The 16562-nt window shown below is 39.6% G+C and overlaps 1 protein-coding gene across 4 annotated transcripts; it reads right to left on the bottom strand.

Annotated features, from left to right (window-relative positions):
- Nucleotides 1–1543: 1543 nt before the first annotated feature.
- Nucleotides 1544–15773, bottom strand: Tbc1d15-17 (TBC1 domain family member 15/17). Of its 4 annotated transcripts, none has more exons than XR_011237003.1 (12): nucleotides 15562–15773; nucleotides 14833–15025; nucleotides 13400–13521; nucleotides 11973–12270; nucleotides 10814–10985; nucleotides 10276–10372; nucleotides 9106–9290; nucleotides 8341–8572; nucleotides 7580–7767; nucleotides 6696–6822; nucleotides 4606–5715; nucleotides 1544–2092 (listed from the first exon to the last, which is right to left on the bottom strand). XR_011237003.1 is itself a non-coding variant. In XM_034971311.2 (12 exons), exons 1-11 carry the CDS (start codon nucleotides 15601–15603, stop codon nucleotides 5449–5451), a joined length of 1923 nt encoding a protein of 640 aa, XP_034827202.1. In that variant the 5' UTR covers nucleotides 15604–15773; the 3' UTR covers nucleotides 1544–2092; nucleotide 5448. The 4 variants fall into 4 exon arrangements, 3 of the variants coding, with proteins under 3 accessions (XP_034827202.1, XP_034827199.1, XP_069356223.1); XM_034971311.2 differs by having other exon boundaries at nucleotides 5448–5715; XM_034971308.2 differs by having other exon boundaries at nucleotides 5485–5715.
- Nucleotides 15774–16562: the final 789 nt, after the last annotated feature.

Below are 16562 nucleotides of genomic sequence, written 5' to 3'. Positions count from 1 at the left end.
AATTGAATAAGTTATTAAGTAAGACTTACAACAAAGTGATCTTTGCAAAAATAAATTTGGGTTGAAGTCGTTAGTCATATAGGATCCCTTTAAGCAAGTCTTTGCGTGTTACGTATATTTATTTCACTGGGCACTCTAATCCACAACTTTCCTGTGGTCTTTATCGATGCGTTTTTTACTTTCTCGGATGATACAATAACGATAATTACTATATTTTTCATGTAAACTAGTATAGAAGTCATGTTTATTAAACTTTGGGAGGTTAAGCTGTTGTTTACAAATGCATGACGTCAGAGCACAGATAATCTATCGGCCAAACATGGCCGAGCAGTGTTTTCACCTGTCTAAGAAAAATATATTTTTAAATTAAAGTTTTACGGTTATTAGGGCGCAAAAAAATATAGTGTTAATTTTTTTGATATAATAGGACAAATATTAACCATTTAAGACCAACTTAAAAAAAGTGTCAAGTATAGGCTACTTGACACTTTTTTTCAGGATGCTATTTTCCATTGAAAGAGAGACACGTTTTTGACCAATCAACTTATTGTTAGATGACGTGATAATTTTGTCTCATCATATGACATCATATCGTATCTCCATAATCTGATCGAAAACACGCCCCCACTTCAGTGAAAACGCAAAGTTAGTAATGAGTAATTTTTTCTTTTACAGATAGGTCTTTAAAAGTTCGGTTTTCGGTCCACTTTTAAAACATTTACTACTGAAACCTGAAACTACCTTCTGACGAAAAAGGAAAACTTTGTCAACTTCTAAAACCTTTGTATAGACCTAATCAAAGTCGGTTAAACGAGATAACATATTTTAAGCATTTTGACAGCGACGCGCGATGGCAAAGCGTGAGCAAAATAAAACCTCTAAACAACCTCTAAATGGTAAAATTTGCTATACAGCAAGTCTATTCACGATCAAGCATGCACGACGCAGGACGACTCTGACGTACGTCCGCGCTATTCACTGTCTATCTGCACGACGCGGGCGGTGGTGGGGGCGCTCGCTGGGTGCAAAATTCATCGTGCACATCCAGCAAACAATTAATAATAATTATCGACATACGTCAAGCCTATTCACGGTCTTTTTACATCGTGCATGGCCTTGGCGGGACGTACAGCAAGATGGATGGTGAATAAAGCTTTAATTACGTGACCCGAGAGACATCTACAGCAGCGCGCACCTTCCACGGCACTTGTGTAACTCTTATCTGTAATCCACTCGTGTAACTGAGAGAGAGATAAGAGTTACGTGATACTGATAGAAGAGAGACGATTTATAACATAATAGTGTAACCAGAACAGAACGCTAGCAAAAACTTAGGGTTATCATTTTACTACCTAAACACAATTCAATGCTAATAACCATTTGTCTTATCTTGTACAGTACGCGGCAGAAAGTAATGTACATCGGCCTTTAGAATGTCATTTCGGCTTTGTAAAGCGCTGTCTCTGGCAGTCATACCGATATGACGTTTTGTCAGTCTCAACGACAGAGACAATGCTCTACAAATCTGCTATCTTGTTCTATAGGTCGATGTACATGCCGCGTACTGTAGTGATTTAGTATTTTTCAAAGCCGCAATGTATAGCGTTCAAAACTCGGGTCAATGCCCCACCTACGACACGACATTACACGCCACTTCGAGTGGCATATTTATGCAACCTTCGTTGACCTCTAGCGTCAGGCAGAGGAATAAACTTATTAATATAATAATTACAAGATTTTTTAATTATTTTTTTGAGATCTTATCAGTAATCGGGTTTAATAAAAACTGCCATACCTCTTCCAGGTTAGCCCGCTATCATCTTAGACTGCATCATCACTTACCACCAGGTGAGATTGCAGTCAAGGGCTAACTTGTATCTGAATAAAAAAAAAAAAAAACACCAGTACTATCACCCGTCTTCGTTTTTGCTAGCGTTCTGGTTACATCCTGTATATTTTTCAATATTAAGGGGCTGTGCGAGCTGAATTGCACCAGGGCTTTAATTTGTACAAATTAGTAACACTACGCCAACAGCGCCCATACGGTTTTCGTCACTATGGAAATTTGTAGGCCGTTATATTCGAGTGTAACCTGCAATAGAAGAACAAACTTTTAAGGAAATAAGGAGTTCTAAAGTATTTATAAAACTTTACAAAACGAGGGTACTCGATTTATATTTTAGACGAATAATAATAATCAGCATCAACTTCATAATGATAATAATAGTGAATTGGGTGTTTGACACTCCAATTTTTTTATTACTTTATTATAAACTAGGATAAAAATAATGACGTAAACTGAAAAAACTAATTAAATCCATCAAATAACAAAAAAGTTATAAGCATTTAAATATTTCTGATTAGACAGAGATAGCGATATAGAATAATTTTGACGTCACACCTTACTAATGCCATAGTAGCTTCGTGCGGTTTCATACAAATTTTCGTTTTGCGAGAAAGGGATAGAAGACCCTACCACTCCAAAATTAAAATGCCTGTAACTTTGCAAATCTTTGTTGGATTTTAATATTTATTTCAGCGTACGTCATTTTTTTTATCCTAGTTTATAATAAAGTTATAATATTTATCAAATTCAAAAGTAGGAAAATACCCAATTATTCAACATGGGGGTAGTGCAATATATAACGTTACGGGCGCCGGGATATTTTTGAAAGTTTTTGTATCTGTCAGATTTGGCAGATTAAAATTGTTTTTTCTTGTGTAGGTACATAGAAGCAGGTGTCACTTTATACTTCCGCAAAGTAATAAAATAAAAATACATAATTCCAGTATTAGATAGAAGCAGGCTATCTAACAGTAGAATTATAATATGGATCCGCAAATTTTTTTATTTGAGACAAAAAAAATAAAAATGTACGAAGTGCAACCAAGCTTCCTACATTATAAATATACAATTACAGTATCTACTACCACTTTTATAAGTCGTATCAGCAAAATTTGTTTGCACAGAAAGGGCGTTTGTGCACTCATCCGTATTCGGTGCGTATCGATGATTTTTCGAAGTGGCCGACATACAAATACGTACATTCGTTTCGTACTTTTTCCATGGATCCGTAAAATCACGGATGAGTGCAAAAGCGGAACCTAACGCAGACTAAAACCGAATGTACACGAATGAAATACGGACCTTATTGCTTGACGTTAATATTCTAAACACATGTACAACAGAACCTAACGCCGACTAAAACCGAATGTACACGAATGAAATACGGACCTTATTGCTTGACGTTAATATTCTAAACACATGTACAACAGAGACTCGTGCTATCTCGCTCATAATTCGCGCGTAGGCAACAACCCATAACGGACGGACGCGCGCTATGATTGGCTGACAAATTTTCGCACCATTTAAAAATAACCTTTCTGCGCAGGTACATCTTATAAAAGTGATGGTACAGTAAACAACTACGACATGCAATATTAATAGTACAGTACGACAAGGCTATCTTGGCGCGTGGCGAAAATCGGAACTAACATTGCCGTCAAGAGTCCCCTTTGTTCTTGTTTGAATATTCTAAGCCTTTCTTCACCAACAGCGCCCCCCTGTCAATGTCATTCAAGTGCCAAGAGAGCCTTGTCGCACTGTAACGATTAGTTCAAGTTAGTAGCAAGGTCAACCCCACCACAATCATTTCATACAATAGCAAGTAATAAAACGTTGTAAATGTTCTAGAAATTAATATCAGTCTGTTGTTTTCCAAATTTCTATGGAAATGTTTTACGAGTTACAAATACGGGCTCAATGACGTACATACAAATATTATAGACTACGCAACTTTGTATATTAGCTGACAAGAAATGGGGCCGATTCTCTTGTACATAATCTCAAAACTAAATTAACAGGTCTAAATCTAGTGCTATCCTTTTCCGCAAGCAACATCATGAAAGGGATAGCAATAGATTTAGACGTGCCATTTTATTTATTTATTATTTATTTATTTTACACTTTATTGCACACAACACAAAGTAAACATTGAAGAAACACAATACAGGATCTTAATCTAATAGATTCCGAAGGAACACGTGAAGTATCTGGGAGTATGGCTCGACAAAAGCCTCAACTTCAAGAAACACATTGAGGAGGTAGCTAGTAAAACCCAGAAGCTCACGGAAGGCCTGTACAGACTAATGCCAACAAAAGGAGGTCCTAGAGCTAGCAAGAGGAGGGTGCTGGCATCAGTGGCACACTCCGTTATTCTATACGGGGCACCAATCTTTGAAGGGGCTATGAAAGTGGAACTTTACCGCAAAAAGCTGGAAGCTGTTCAAAGGCGATTGGCAATAGGCATCTGCGGAGCATATAGAACAGTTTCCACTGAAGCCGTTCTGGTAATAGCAGGGCTGGTTCCTATAGCCAAGCTAGCCAGGGAGCGGGCGAAGCTATTTGAAAGCAGGGAACAGACACCTGCAGAAGTTCGGGAGAATACCCTGACGGAGTGGGAAAGTGAATGGACAGGATTAGGAAAGGGGACCTGGACAAGGGAACTGGTTACAGACCTAAAAAAGTGGCACAAGAGGAAGTATGGAGAGGTAGACCGGTGGCTAACGCAGGCCCTCAGCGGTCACGGGGTGTTTAACACCTACCTCTTCGCAATTGGAAAAGCGCCGAGCGAAGACTGCTACTTCTGTGGAGAGGAAGACACCCCGAGACACGCAATCTTTGAATGTCCCGGTTGTGCCGACCTAAGGACAGAAGCGCTAGGATCGACCGACGCGGAGGGTGTGAACGCCCGTAACCTTATATCGCGGATGCTGTCGAGCGAAGATGCCTGGCAACGATATAGCAAAATGCTGAGGGCTATAATGATAAGAAGAGAGCAGAGGGAAAAAGAAGAAAAGAGGAAGATAGAAATTTAGGAGGTCAGCACGAAGTAATGCTTACGCAGTTCCGTGCTCACCTTGGTAGGCATGGGGAGGTTATTTTAGTCCGTGCGAGTCGGACACACCCTGCCAGCAGGCAGAAGTCCGTAGGGATTTTTTCCTCCCCCGAAGAAAAGAAAAAAAAAAAAAAAAAAAAAAAAAATCTAATAGATGTAGCATGCAAAGGCGGCCTTATCGCTAAAGCGATTTTAGTTAAGTTTAGAGATTGTGTACAACGGAATTAGCCACAGTGTACATCGAATTTTAGAATGAGATTTTAGCTTTGTAGAGCGTTATCTCTGTCACTCATACCTATGTGTCCGTCGGTCCTTGTCGGTCTCAACACTACGAAATATTTCCTGCCGCGTATTGTAACTATCTTTAAGGAACTCTAGTAAACCACACAGACAGATATTTTCCTCTAGGAGGTATTTATAAAATTTGATTGGTTAATATACAAATGAAACTCAAACTACGTTTGTATGGAGAGTGCTCGGGAAACATCTCTTTAGCACTAGCACTACAATAACTACACCATAACACTACTGTACAATAGAATAACGTGCCTCAGAAGTTCATATCTAAGCCTATCTGATACATAACTTCCTCCATGTCCGGGTTGTAGGTCACATTACCGTTGGCAGCGCTGGTCTCCGGCTCGGCCTCAGGCTCCGAGTCCGTCTCCGGCTCGGGCTTAGCGGCCACGGTGGGGATGCCGAGGATGACTCGGATCTGGTCGGTTAAGTGTGGTGTTGATATGATCTGGTGGTAAATGCCTTCAGCCGTGCTCAGTATTCGGTCGACGTCGAGACACATTGATAGGTCGTTTACGTGCTGGAAACAGAACAAAAGGGCGATTAATAAAAAAATTGCGCTCGCTACGCTCATGTTCTTTTTACTTTCCGTTGTCTTCCTATAACGGTAAAACTACAGTAAATTCAAAAAATTCGCTATCCATAATATAAATAGAAATTATTTGTTTGTTGGTTTTTTCTTCAATCACACCACAACGGAGCAACGGACGTGTTTTTTTGCATTGATATAGTTGAAGATCAGGATATTGACATTTATTATTATTGCGAAAAATGAAAGATTCATGTATCTCTAATAATAGTTAAAAGTTTTGCTTCACTGATGGTACCCAAAATAAAAATACATCTAATTCTAAACTAATATTATAAAGAGGAAAGATTTGTTTGTTTGTTTGTAATCGATAAACTCAAGAACTACTGAACCGATTTTAACGACATTATCAGCGGGTAACGTGGGCTATATTTTATTTTCAAAAAAAAATTAGAGATCCCTTCAAAATTTGTTATAATGTGAATCAAGTCGGGGAAAATCGTCTCATTAAATACATAAAAGGAAAAGGTGACTGACTGACTGACTGATCTATCAACGCACAGCTCAAACTACTGGACGGATCGGGCTGAAATTTGGCATGCAGATAGCTATGACGTAGGCCTCCGCTAAGAAAGGATTTTTGAAAATTCAACCCCTAAGGGGGTGAAATAGGTGTTTGAAATTTGTGTAGTCCACGCGGACGAAGTCGCGAGCATAAGCTAGTCTAAATATATAAAAGGAAAAGGTGACTGACTGACTGACTGATTTATCAACGCACAGCTCAAACTAGTAGACGGATCGGGCTGAAATTTGGCATACAGATAGCTATTATGACGTAGACGTCCGCTAAGAAAGGATTTTTGAAAATTCAACTCCTAACGGGGTAAAACAGGGGTTTGAAACTTGCGTAGTCCACGCAGACGAAGTCGCGAGCATAAGCTAGTCTTATATAGGTATAAAAATATAAGTACCTTTAGTATTTCAGTGAAGCCATAATCTTTTTGAATGAGCACATCTTTCTCTCCGTCCAGTATAGCGACACAGACTAGCAAATGAAAGTTAGCACATGGCAGACCTGTCCACAGCACTTCCCATAACCTGGAACAAATCATTTTGTTAGCCTCTAGACGTCCACTGTTGGACATAATAAGCGCCCACACGTATCTGTACAAAGTTTCGTGACGGAGCTATTGACAGTTGAGGAGTTCCTTCGTAAGGAGATAACTGTACCTGTGTCATCAGTTCATCCTGAAAATCCTGTTTAGCTAACATAATTAAACGTATATGCGAAGTTTCATGTCTGTGCTGTAGAGCGTTGAGGAGTTCCCTAGTGAGAAGACAATCCTGATTACGTCATCAGTTCATAATGCTCGTAAGGTGACAATCCTGACTCCATTATTTGCTCATGATGTAAACCATGTTGGGCTATCTAAATTAAACGTATATGCAGTGTCCTGACGAAGCTGTTGACCGTTGAGGAGTTGCCTCGTAAGGAACCCTAGCTGTGTCATCAGGTCATAGCGAAAATCCTGTTTAGCTATCATAATTAAACGTATACGCAAAGTTTCATATCAATGCTGTTAACCATTGAGGAGTTTTTTAACAAAGAGACAACGCCGATTGCACCAACTGGATCATGTCAGTCACATAAATATGTTATCATCAGGACTGAGCGAGTCTCCTTAGGTCAATAGAAAGTGGTTCAAACTTGAGATGAAATCAGGAGTCAAAGACAAAGCTGGTTAAAAAAAACAGAAACTTGGAACTCGGGTCGAAGGTTGGAACATCTCAGAGAAACTATTCTCCTCCAATCCATACATATTAAATTCATATTTTCTATTAAAGACTAACTAACCTCATGATATCCGTGTGTGAGAACTCCCTCTTGAACCAAACCAGCAGCCATCGGAAGCAGAAGTACATATTCCCTGAGTCCTTGGCTGCCAAGTGCCGCGCAAGCTCTGGACTTGCAAATGCGAGCAGTTGCTGTAAGTTCAGCAATTGCTGCTTCATACCGGCTTGGTCCATGTCGAAGTTTGACGCCTGGAAAAGTCATTAAGTTATTAAGTCAAAGTCCTGTGAGAAAATAATGTGGTCAACGATTAGGTCAAGGTATTTGCCATTGTAAATTTCGAAGTTTACAAATAAGACAACAGCTGTCTCTTTACGAGATAAAAACTTATTCAATTGGAAAAAGATATTGGAGCATGTGCATATCAAGAAATCTCTGTCAGTATTTGTATGATAGCGCATTTGTGGGATATTACAATCTATAAAATCGTGGGAATTGTCTGTGACAATGTGACGTCGTCCTAACTGGCTTTATGATATAGAATCCAAACCGCTAGATCCCTATCGTGAAATATTGGCATACCAGGCAACCGTTAGGAAAAAACAGGAGAAAATCTTGAAATAAAGAATGTCAGTAGCACCAAAAAAATTTAGGAATATTCTGCAGGCTTGAAAATTTTGGGAACAAACAGAATTTTTTTTTTTGAAAATTCGATGACAAGTTAGCCCTTGACTGCGATCTCACCTGATGGTATACGTATGTGATAATGCAGTTTAAGGTTGTAGCAAGCTTATTTGCAAGGGGTAGGTATCGGGATAACTCACAATCTTGTCCATAAACCCGACGAAACACCAGAAGCTGTCCACCTCGCTGGCCAGCAGCAGCAGCAGCGGCGCCAGGATGTCGCTCATGCCCTGCACGTAGCCCAGGTCGAAGTTGTACATCACGTACGTCAGCAGGATATCCTGCAGCACCTGAAGGTTGGGGTTGTTGTCCCCCGCGAAGAAGGGGTGCGTCCTGTCTGTTCTGTTCACGTCTTTCTCTACCAAACTCTTCCTAGAATTTGGAAAATAGGTGCATATTGGGGCTAATTCCTTTGTACACAAACTCTAAACTAAACTAAAATGGCACGTCTAAATCTATTGCTATCCCTTTCATAACGTTGCTTGCGGAAAAGGATAGCAACTAGATTTCGACCTCTTAATTTAGTTTAGTTTAGAGATTGTGTACAAGAGAAGCGGCCTCATTAATTTATTAAGTTTAAACTTTTCTCAACTACTGTTTGTATTATCTCCAACTTTTTTCAACTATTATTTCAAACCTTTGGAGCAGACTGGCAGAAAAAATAAGACTCATGTAACCGGATACATTTCGGGTAATTTAGTGGAGTTTACCACTTTAGCTGACTTAGACAGATAGAATGTGATTCAAGATTGTATATTCAGGTATTGTAGTTGGGGTCACTACTTTTGGGACTTGGCAGGTAAAATAAGATTCACTAAAATTGTAGGCCGATATTAGGACAATTTAGTCACCACTTTGATACATTAATTAATATCCTCACCATCCTAGATGTTCATGTAACATACCTGTCTCGATACTCCGAGAATCTAGCTTCTTGGCCTTCGGTCATGGATCGCCACTGCAGTTTCATGGAGAAATACTCCTCTGTCCTCTTCTTTTGGAGAGTCTTCAGTTCTGCGTGCGTCATCCTCCAGGGGTAGTAGTCTAAAAGGTACTTCCACACCGAGTGACGTATTGAGTGTGCTACACCCTGGATGGGAAAGATAAATATCACAAAATCTTTACTAGAGAACTAGCTGAACCCCGCGACTTCGTGCGCGTGGATTTAGTTTTTTTAAATCTCTTGATTTTCCGGGATAAAAAGTAGCCTACGTCACTCTCCACGTCTTGAACTATACATCATGAAAAATCGTTGCGACGTAATTGAAGGACAACCCAACAAACAAACACACTTTAGCATTGGTACTACGGTGGCGCGCCCTTCGAAGGTACTCGTGGAATCTCTTCTAAGTCGTCTCACACTGAGCTTATCGGTTCGCGGTACCCACTCCAGAATACATAGACTCCAAAGGCCCCTTTATCAGGACTTGAGGGTGGCGGGGCCGGTCTTCTACACGGACCTCGTCTCATCGGCGGGGAACTACAACCGGCTACGGGAATTTGCGCACCATTGGCATAAGAGGTGAAGCAGCTTGGAGCGTACAGGTGCCAGGCCAGCACCACGGAGGAGCAGCAGCGGGGATTTCAGCTGTGGTAGTGAGGTCTACCACACCACACCACTATTGGGGGAGGGTGAGTGAACAAGGAGGAAACTCTAATGGCCATTGGCCTACAGACATCGCCAGCCCACTGCCACTTCATCTTGCTTAATCTTTGGGGCTACATCAGTTACTATGGTTCTCATGATGATGATGATGATGAAAAACCTATCGTGAGTGATTTCCATTATATATATCTCTCAACGGTTATACTCACGTATTTAGTCGACGTTAACCCGACTAGTTTCGAACCCATCCGGGGTCCTTTTTCAAGGACAACGGGCTGTGCGGGCAGCAGCACGCGCGGCGCGCAGTCTTAAGCGACGCGTGCGCTAATTGACTCCCTTTGACAAAGGACCCCGGATGGGTTCGAAAGTAGTCGGGCTAACGTCGACTAAATACGTGAGTATAGCCGTTGAGAGATATGATGAAATACCTTTTAGGATCTACGCGTTTTACATATAATTTAGTACTCACCCCTCTAAAAATAAGCTGTTTCACCCCCTCGACCTCGGTGATTCTTCCCTCAGTGTCATGCAGTCCCTCCCACTTCTCTGTGCTCAGCGGAGTGCCCCTGGAGTAAATCACTAATTCTTGAACAAGTTATTATTTTCCCGTATATATCAAAAATTCGAAAATGTGAAAAACTAGTGGAAACGAAAGGCATGGATGGCAATTTCGCTGGCTGGGTCGCGGTTCAAAAAGCTTAGTCTAAAAACACCGAAAAGGTTTGTCCTCAGTGCCTAGCTGCAACGATTAGCCGCAAAGTGCTAATGCGCGTGGCCGCCATTTTAGTGACGACAGCACTAGACTGAAGTTTCGAGCTGATGGTATATTTTTACTTAAATATACATCAAATGACGTCATTTCGATGTTAATGAGACATGGTTCCAGCGCAATAGCAATTTACGGTACTTATAACACCACCAATTACCTATCTCATGGCTGCAATTGAGAAATTTTAATAGAAATTACACACAAAAAAAACCCTAATAACTTTTTTTTAAAGTAATACCTGGGTATACAGGGCCGGGGCGGTAGAGTGGGCTTCACATTGATGACCTCATACTCATCACTGCGAGTGACGGAAGTAGCGTCTTCCATTGCGCTCATACTCTTCGTCAACAGGTCCGCGACCTCTTCCGTCACGTCCCGTTTGCCGTTCACGCCCTCGTTGCCGTAGTAAACTAGAAATTTAATGACTATTTTGAGTAGGACTATGTAATAAAACGAGGCTGGTTGACCAACAACTGTCTTTATTTTCAGAATACCCTCTTATTGTATAATATAATTACACTACAGTATAGGTAAAGACCTGTAGAGTGAAATAGGTTACTTTCATGCAAAAAATCACGTCGATCCGTTGCTCCGTTGCAACTTGATTGAAGGACAAACCAACGAACGAACACACTTACGCATTTATGGTAGTAATAGCCTAGTGATAATAGCGCCATCGCCGGCGCACTATTAAAGCACGAGCCTCCTCTCAAAATGTTCATGACGTCACACGTAAAATACATGCCTTTTGCTCAGTAATTTACGCTCGCTGCGCTCGTGCTCTTTTTTATTCCTTTACTTAGAATTCCATACTAAAACAAGGTACCCTAATTTCATCCAGTTTATTTGTAAACTGTAAAATTTTTTTTTAGCGTACCTCATCAAATCTTCAAAAAAAACATTCTTGAACAATATTTCGCAAACATAGGTGTTTTCGAAATAGCAACCGCCAAATAGTCAGTTTTATTTGAGTTTGTCCTCATCCCTAACTGCTAAAGCATAAAATATACAATATACAGCGGCAGAAAGTAATGTACATCGGCTTTGTAGAGCGTTGTCTCTGTCACTCATACCTATGTGACGTTTTGTCGCTCTCAACGACAGAGACAATGCTCTACAAAACCACTACCTCTTTCTAAAGGTCGATACTGTAAAAACACATACTGTAAAATCTGAAACACTAAATTGACAGTTTTAAAAGTATTGCTATCCTTTTTCTTGAGAAACATTGTGAAAGGGATACCACTACTTTCAGACACCAAATGAAAGGTTTATAGTTATTAGCGTTGAGGAAAATATAGTCGCCAACAAACTGGCCCACCAGTTTGGCGAGATAGAAATGTAAGACCCCTGTACAATTAATAAGAATAAATAAATTAAAAAAAAAAACTCCTTACCAATATCATTTAGTTTGGAGAACGCCTCCATAGTGGTAGCATAAGGCCTCTGTTTGAAATTAGACACAAAATTCCAGACTACGTCTGTAGTATTCTCCGAAAATATATCCAGCTCTGCAAATGATCTATTCAGGACCTGCGATTCTATATTTGGTTCCACGACGACGTATGTGTTTCTATCGTGCCTTGTCTTAGCCGTTTTGACGTGGTTCTTCAAATTGGCGACGAAAACTTCGGCGTTTCCGTGCTGGAAGTAGAAGGTATTGTGCCATACTCCCGGTTTTGTGGAGAACTGCATCTGTTGAGGCAAAACTCTAACTCGAAACGGTTTATTTTTAGTCAACGTAAACTATTGTAGTTACAAGACTAACGGCGGTTATGCACTCATCCGGTACGTTCCTTTTTGTTTAGTATGAGAGCTTATGACATAATTAGCTGATGCTCGCGACTTCCAGGGTAAAAAGTAGCCATGTCACTCTCCAGGTCTTAAACTATAGGTACCCATGCAAAAAATCACGTCGATCCGTTGCTCCGTTGCGACGTGATTGTAGGTCAAACCAACAAACCATCAAACAAACACACTTTCGCATTTATAATAGGGGTAGTGATGTCTTAGATAATGGCTGGTATTCTCACGGATGTCGGCTAGAACTCGGATGCGGAAGCGTAATCGCCGTTAGTGCACGTATTTTCTGAAAAATGTTTCAATTAACAATAAGTCAAAAAAAAACTTTCAATCAACGATAAGTCAAAATTACTTAGGTACTTACTATGAAAGTTACTTATTATGAAAAAAGCTGTCAAGTGCAAATTGGACTCTCACACAAGGGTTCCGTACAAGAAATAACACTTTTTAAACTTTTTTAAGGTTCCGTACCTCGAAAGGAAAAACTGAACCCTTATAGGATCACTTTGTTGTCTGTCTGTCTGTCTGTCAAGAAACCTACAGTTCCCGTTGACCTAGAATCATGAAATTTGGTGGGTAGGTGGGTTTTATAGATGGTATTAGGGGAAAAATCTGAAAACCATGAATTTGTGCTTACATCACACAAAAAAAAAAAATTGTGGTCATAAACTAATAATTAGTATTTTCAATTTTCGTAGTAAGATAACTATATCAAGTGGGGTATCATATGAAATGGCTTCACCTGTGCATTCTAAAACAGATTTTTATTTATTTTTATGCATCATAATTTTTGAATTATCGTGCAAAATGTCGAAAAAATAAGACTGCAGTACAGAACCCTCATTGCGCGAGCCTGACTCGCACTTGGCCGGTTTTTTTGTGATTTAACTACAAATTCACGGTATTCGGATTTTTCTCTTTACTTGTGCTAAAAGCATTTAAAAAAAAGCATTAATTTCATACAGATACTTAGTATCTGTCATTATTCTAGACCACCTTGCATAGTCAGGTGAAAAGTTACCTGTTGGTTGTTACGCGAGCATTTGAAGGTTTTCAGCTCGTCGAGCGGTATTCTGATGATGCGCGCGCGAGCGGCCGCGTAGTCGGACGTCATGGTGCCGCTGAGGGTTCTTTGGCGGCGACCTACATCAACATACAAATCCCGAGGTTAATAAAATCTCTAGATATAAAAACTAGCGACCCGCTCCGGCTTCGCATGGGTGCAACGTAGATACTAATGTGGTGTCTAGATGGTAAGAGGACTTTTTTTCCGACCTAATTCACATTATTTCAATTTCTCTAGGGATCTCTAATTTTTTGAGAACTAAACTATAGCTATAAACCTTCCTCTTGAATCACTCTATCTATTGGTGAAAACCGTATTAAAATCCGTTGCGTAGTTTAAAAGATCTACGCGTTCATACATACATACAGACGCGGGAAGCGACTTTATTTTATAATATGTAGAGATGAATCGCTGAATGTGTTGCTGATTGCAAATCTCGAGAACAGCTGAACCGATTTCGCTAATTCTTTTTTTATAATATTCCTTGAAGTACGGGGATGGTTCTTACGGAGAGAAAAATTTTAAAAATTGCCTGAAAAAGAATCGACTGTTAGGCGGTACGAAGTTCGCCGGGGCAGCAAGTTGTTAATAAAATCGTCTACGGCTGAGGTCTAATACTCTCGCGGCAACATTAAAAACCAAAAAAGTCACATTTTTGCAACACTTTTGTAGCAAAACTACTACATTCATATTAATATTATAAATGCAAAAGTGTGTCTGACTGTAGTGGCGGATTTGCCCTAAGGCCCAGTAGGTCCGGGCCTAGGGTGGCCAGATATTTTTTGCTGGATTGTATTTTAGTGAGAAATCGAAAGGTAAATTTTAAACCCCTCCCCCCCCCATTCCCCCTTGTCTTCACTTTTAAAATACAACTGCCGCCGCTTCAGACCAGAGTTTGATATTTGGTACATTAGTGTCAAATATCAAACTCTGGTCTGGTCTAGTGGGCGGTATATGGCTGTGGCTAGTTACCACTCTACTGGCAAGACCATGCAATCAAGCAATTTTGCATTAATTGATAAGGGTGGGTTTAATAAAACTTTCATACCCCTTCCTAGTTAGCCCGCTTTCATCTTAGATTGCATCATGACTTACCACCAGGTGAGACTGCAGTCGAGGGAATGCACTAATGGAATCTAATGGAATAAATAAACAAAGAAATAAAAGAAGCAACGTCATCTGTACGGTATGCAGCAGAAAGTAATGTACATCAGCCTTTAGAGTGACATTTCAGCTTCGTAGAGTGTTGTCTCTGTCACTCATACCTATATTATGATGTTTTGTCGTTCTCAATGACAGAGAAAACACTCTACAAATCTGCTATATCCTTCTATAGGTTAATGAACATTACTTTTTGCCACATACTGTATGTACATTGTTATAATTACCAATTGTGTTAACAACCGCCCACTCTTGATCCTGCGTGTCTGTATCAATAGTAATGAGGTCGTTTGGTCTCCATTCAATGCATTTTGAAGAGTCTGTATTCTGGACAATGCAGAGCATACCAATGGAGTTGAGGTCAGTGATGGCACGACCCATGGAACCCTTGAGGAGGACTCCATCTTGTGTAAATAAGTCCTGAAAAAGATTTTAACATTGTTTTACTTTAAGCAAATAAATATCCTTTGCTTTAACCGTGAAGGAAAATTCGTGAGGAAACGGTTCTGGCTGACAATATCTAGTCCCCTAGAATGTCTAGTTTAGGGTTCTCAAAGGTATGTGAGGTATGCTAATCCAAAAACTAGACCAACAAAGTAGTTATCAGAATAATGGAGCAGCATGATTGTTATAGTAAAATAAAAATAACTTCATGCTAAATAGGTATATATAATGTAAGATAAAAATCTTCTAAAATTAGAAGCAGTTGTACATATCTGCACATATAGGTCTAAAATATATACTCAATAGGTAGGTACAACATACACCTTTCATTGTTTGCAGTGTTTTCCAAACAAAAATAACAACAGTGGAATGTGACGCAATTTCTGCGAAACCAAGGCAGGATGGTAAATTCACGAGATTATTATTTCATTTGAGTGTCTTCGAAGTTCGAAGGTCAACTATGCAATAGAAACTAAAACAAGGAAAAGTATTGTAGGTTCTTGCGAACTTACCCTACATTGCTCTGGTATATCTTCCACCGAACTGCTGGACATCTTGGATGAACGCAAGGAAAGTAGAAATTATGGCCGAACACTTATTATGTACGCGTTTTATTAAAATTAAATCATCTTAAAACAACAAAATTTTTGTTACATGTATGATGTAAACAACAAAAAAGTAAAACGACCAGAAAAAACAGAAAAAACAGGATATCAGGCAGCACCACCGACCAAGTACAGACCATAGACATACATCCTACTCTATGCCATAGACCAATAACATTAAAACAAAAAGTACTCTGTGATTAAAACGTAGTGATTATAATTATACTCTTTGAATAACATGGCACCACACCGAAGATAGAATAATAGGTAAATGTAAGTACTGTGTAACCGCGTATGATATTAATATATATCGCACGACGTAACGATGAATAACACGACAATTATTACCATTGTTTAGTAGTCAATATTTGTATTAACTGATCAACAATATTTGTATTAAACGAAACCAGTTACACGATAAGGGACAAAAAAAAGGTTAGCTGCGTCTCTGTTTATCACATTAGTAACTTTATCTGTGCTCTCTTTTTAGTGCGAATGAGAAAGCAAATGTTCCTGCATCTACCTTTATTACTCTATCTACGCACCACACAGACTCCAGAGTCCAGAGCATGGCACTCAAAGAAAGAGTACATAATCACTACGTGCTATTCATAGATTATGTGCTATTCTTGATCATCGACATACGAAGTAGTAGGTACTTAGAAATTCTTGATTTAGCTTTGAGTCTGTGATTTTTGACACTGACACTTCATTTGTCAAAGGAGGTTATTGGTCTATGATACAAAAAAAGTCAAATGAGAATTAGGCCTTAAAGGACTGTTATCCAGGGCCGTAAAATAAATAAATAAAAAAAAAAAAAAAAAAAAAAAAAATGAGAATTGAGAAATTGAGATGTTGAGCAGGCCCTGTCAACTGAGGGCCATAAAAGATGCATCAGTCCATTTCTT

This window comes from Maniola hyperantus, chromosome 8, assembly GCF_902806685.2.
Source record: "Maniola hyperantus chromosome 8, iAphHyp1.2, whole genome shotgun sequence".
Lineage (NCBI taxonomy): Eukaryota > Metazoa > Arthropoda > Insecta > Lepidoptera > Nymphalidae > Maniola > Maniola hyperantus.
This window is presented reverse-complemented; position numbering and strand designations above follow the sequence as displayed.

Bases quoted from the DNA above. Each gene is read 5' to 3' on its own strand.
- Tbc1d15-17 (XM_034971308.2), bottom strand. From the start codon at position 15,603: ATGTCCAGCAGTTCGGTGGAAGATATACCAGAGCAATGTAGG. The intron at 10,986-11,972 runs GTAAGGAGTTTT...TTAAATTTCTAG, and splicing joins CTCCAAACTAAATGATATTG to TTTACTACGGCAACGAGGGC. The intron at 8,573-9,105 runs GTATGTTACATG...TCCAAATTCTAG, and splicing joins TTCTCGGAGTATCGAGACAG to GAAGAGTTTGGTAGAGAAAG.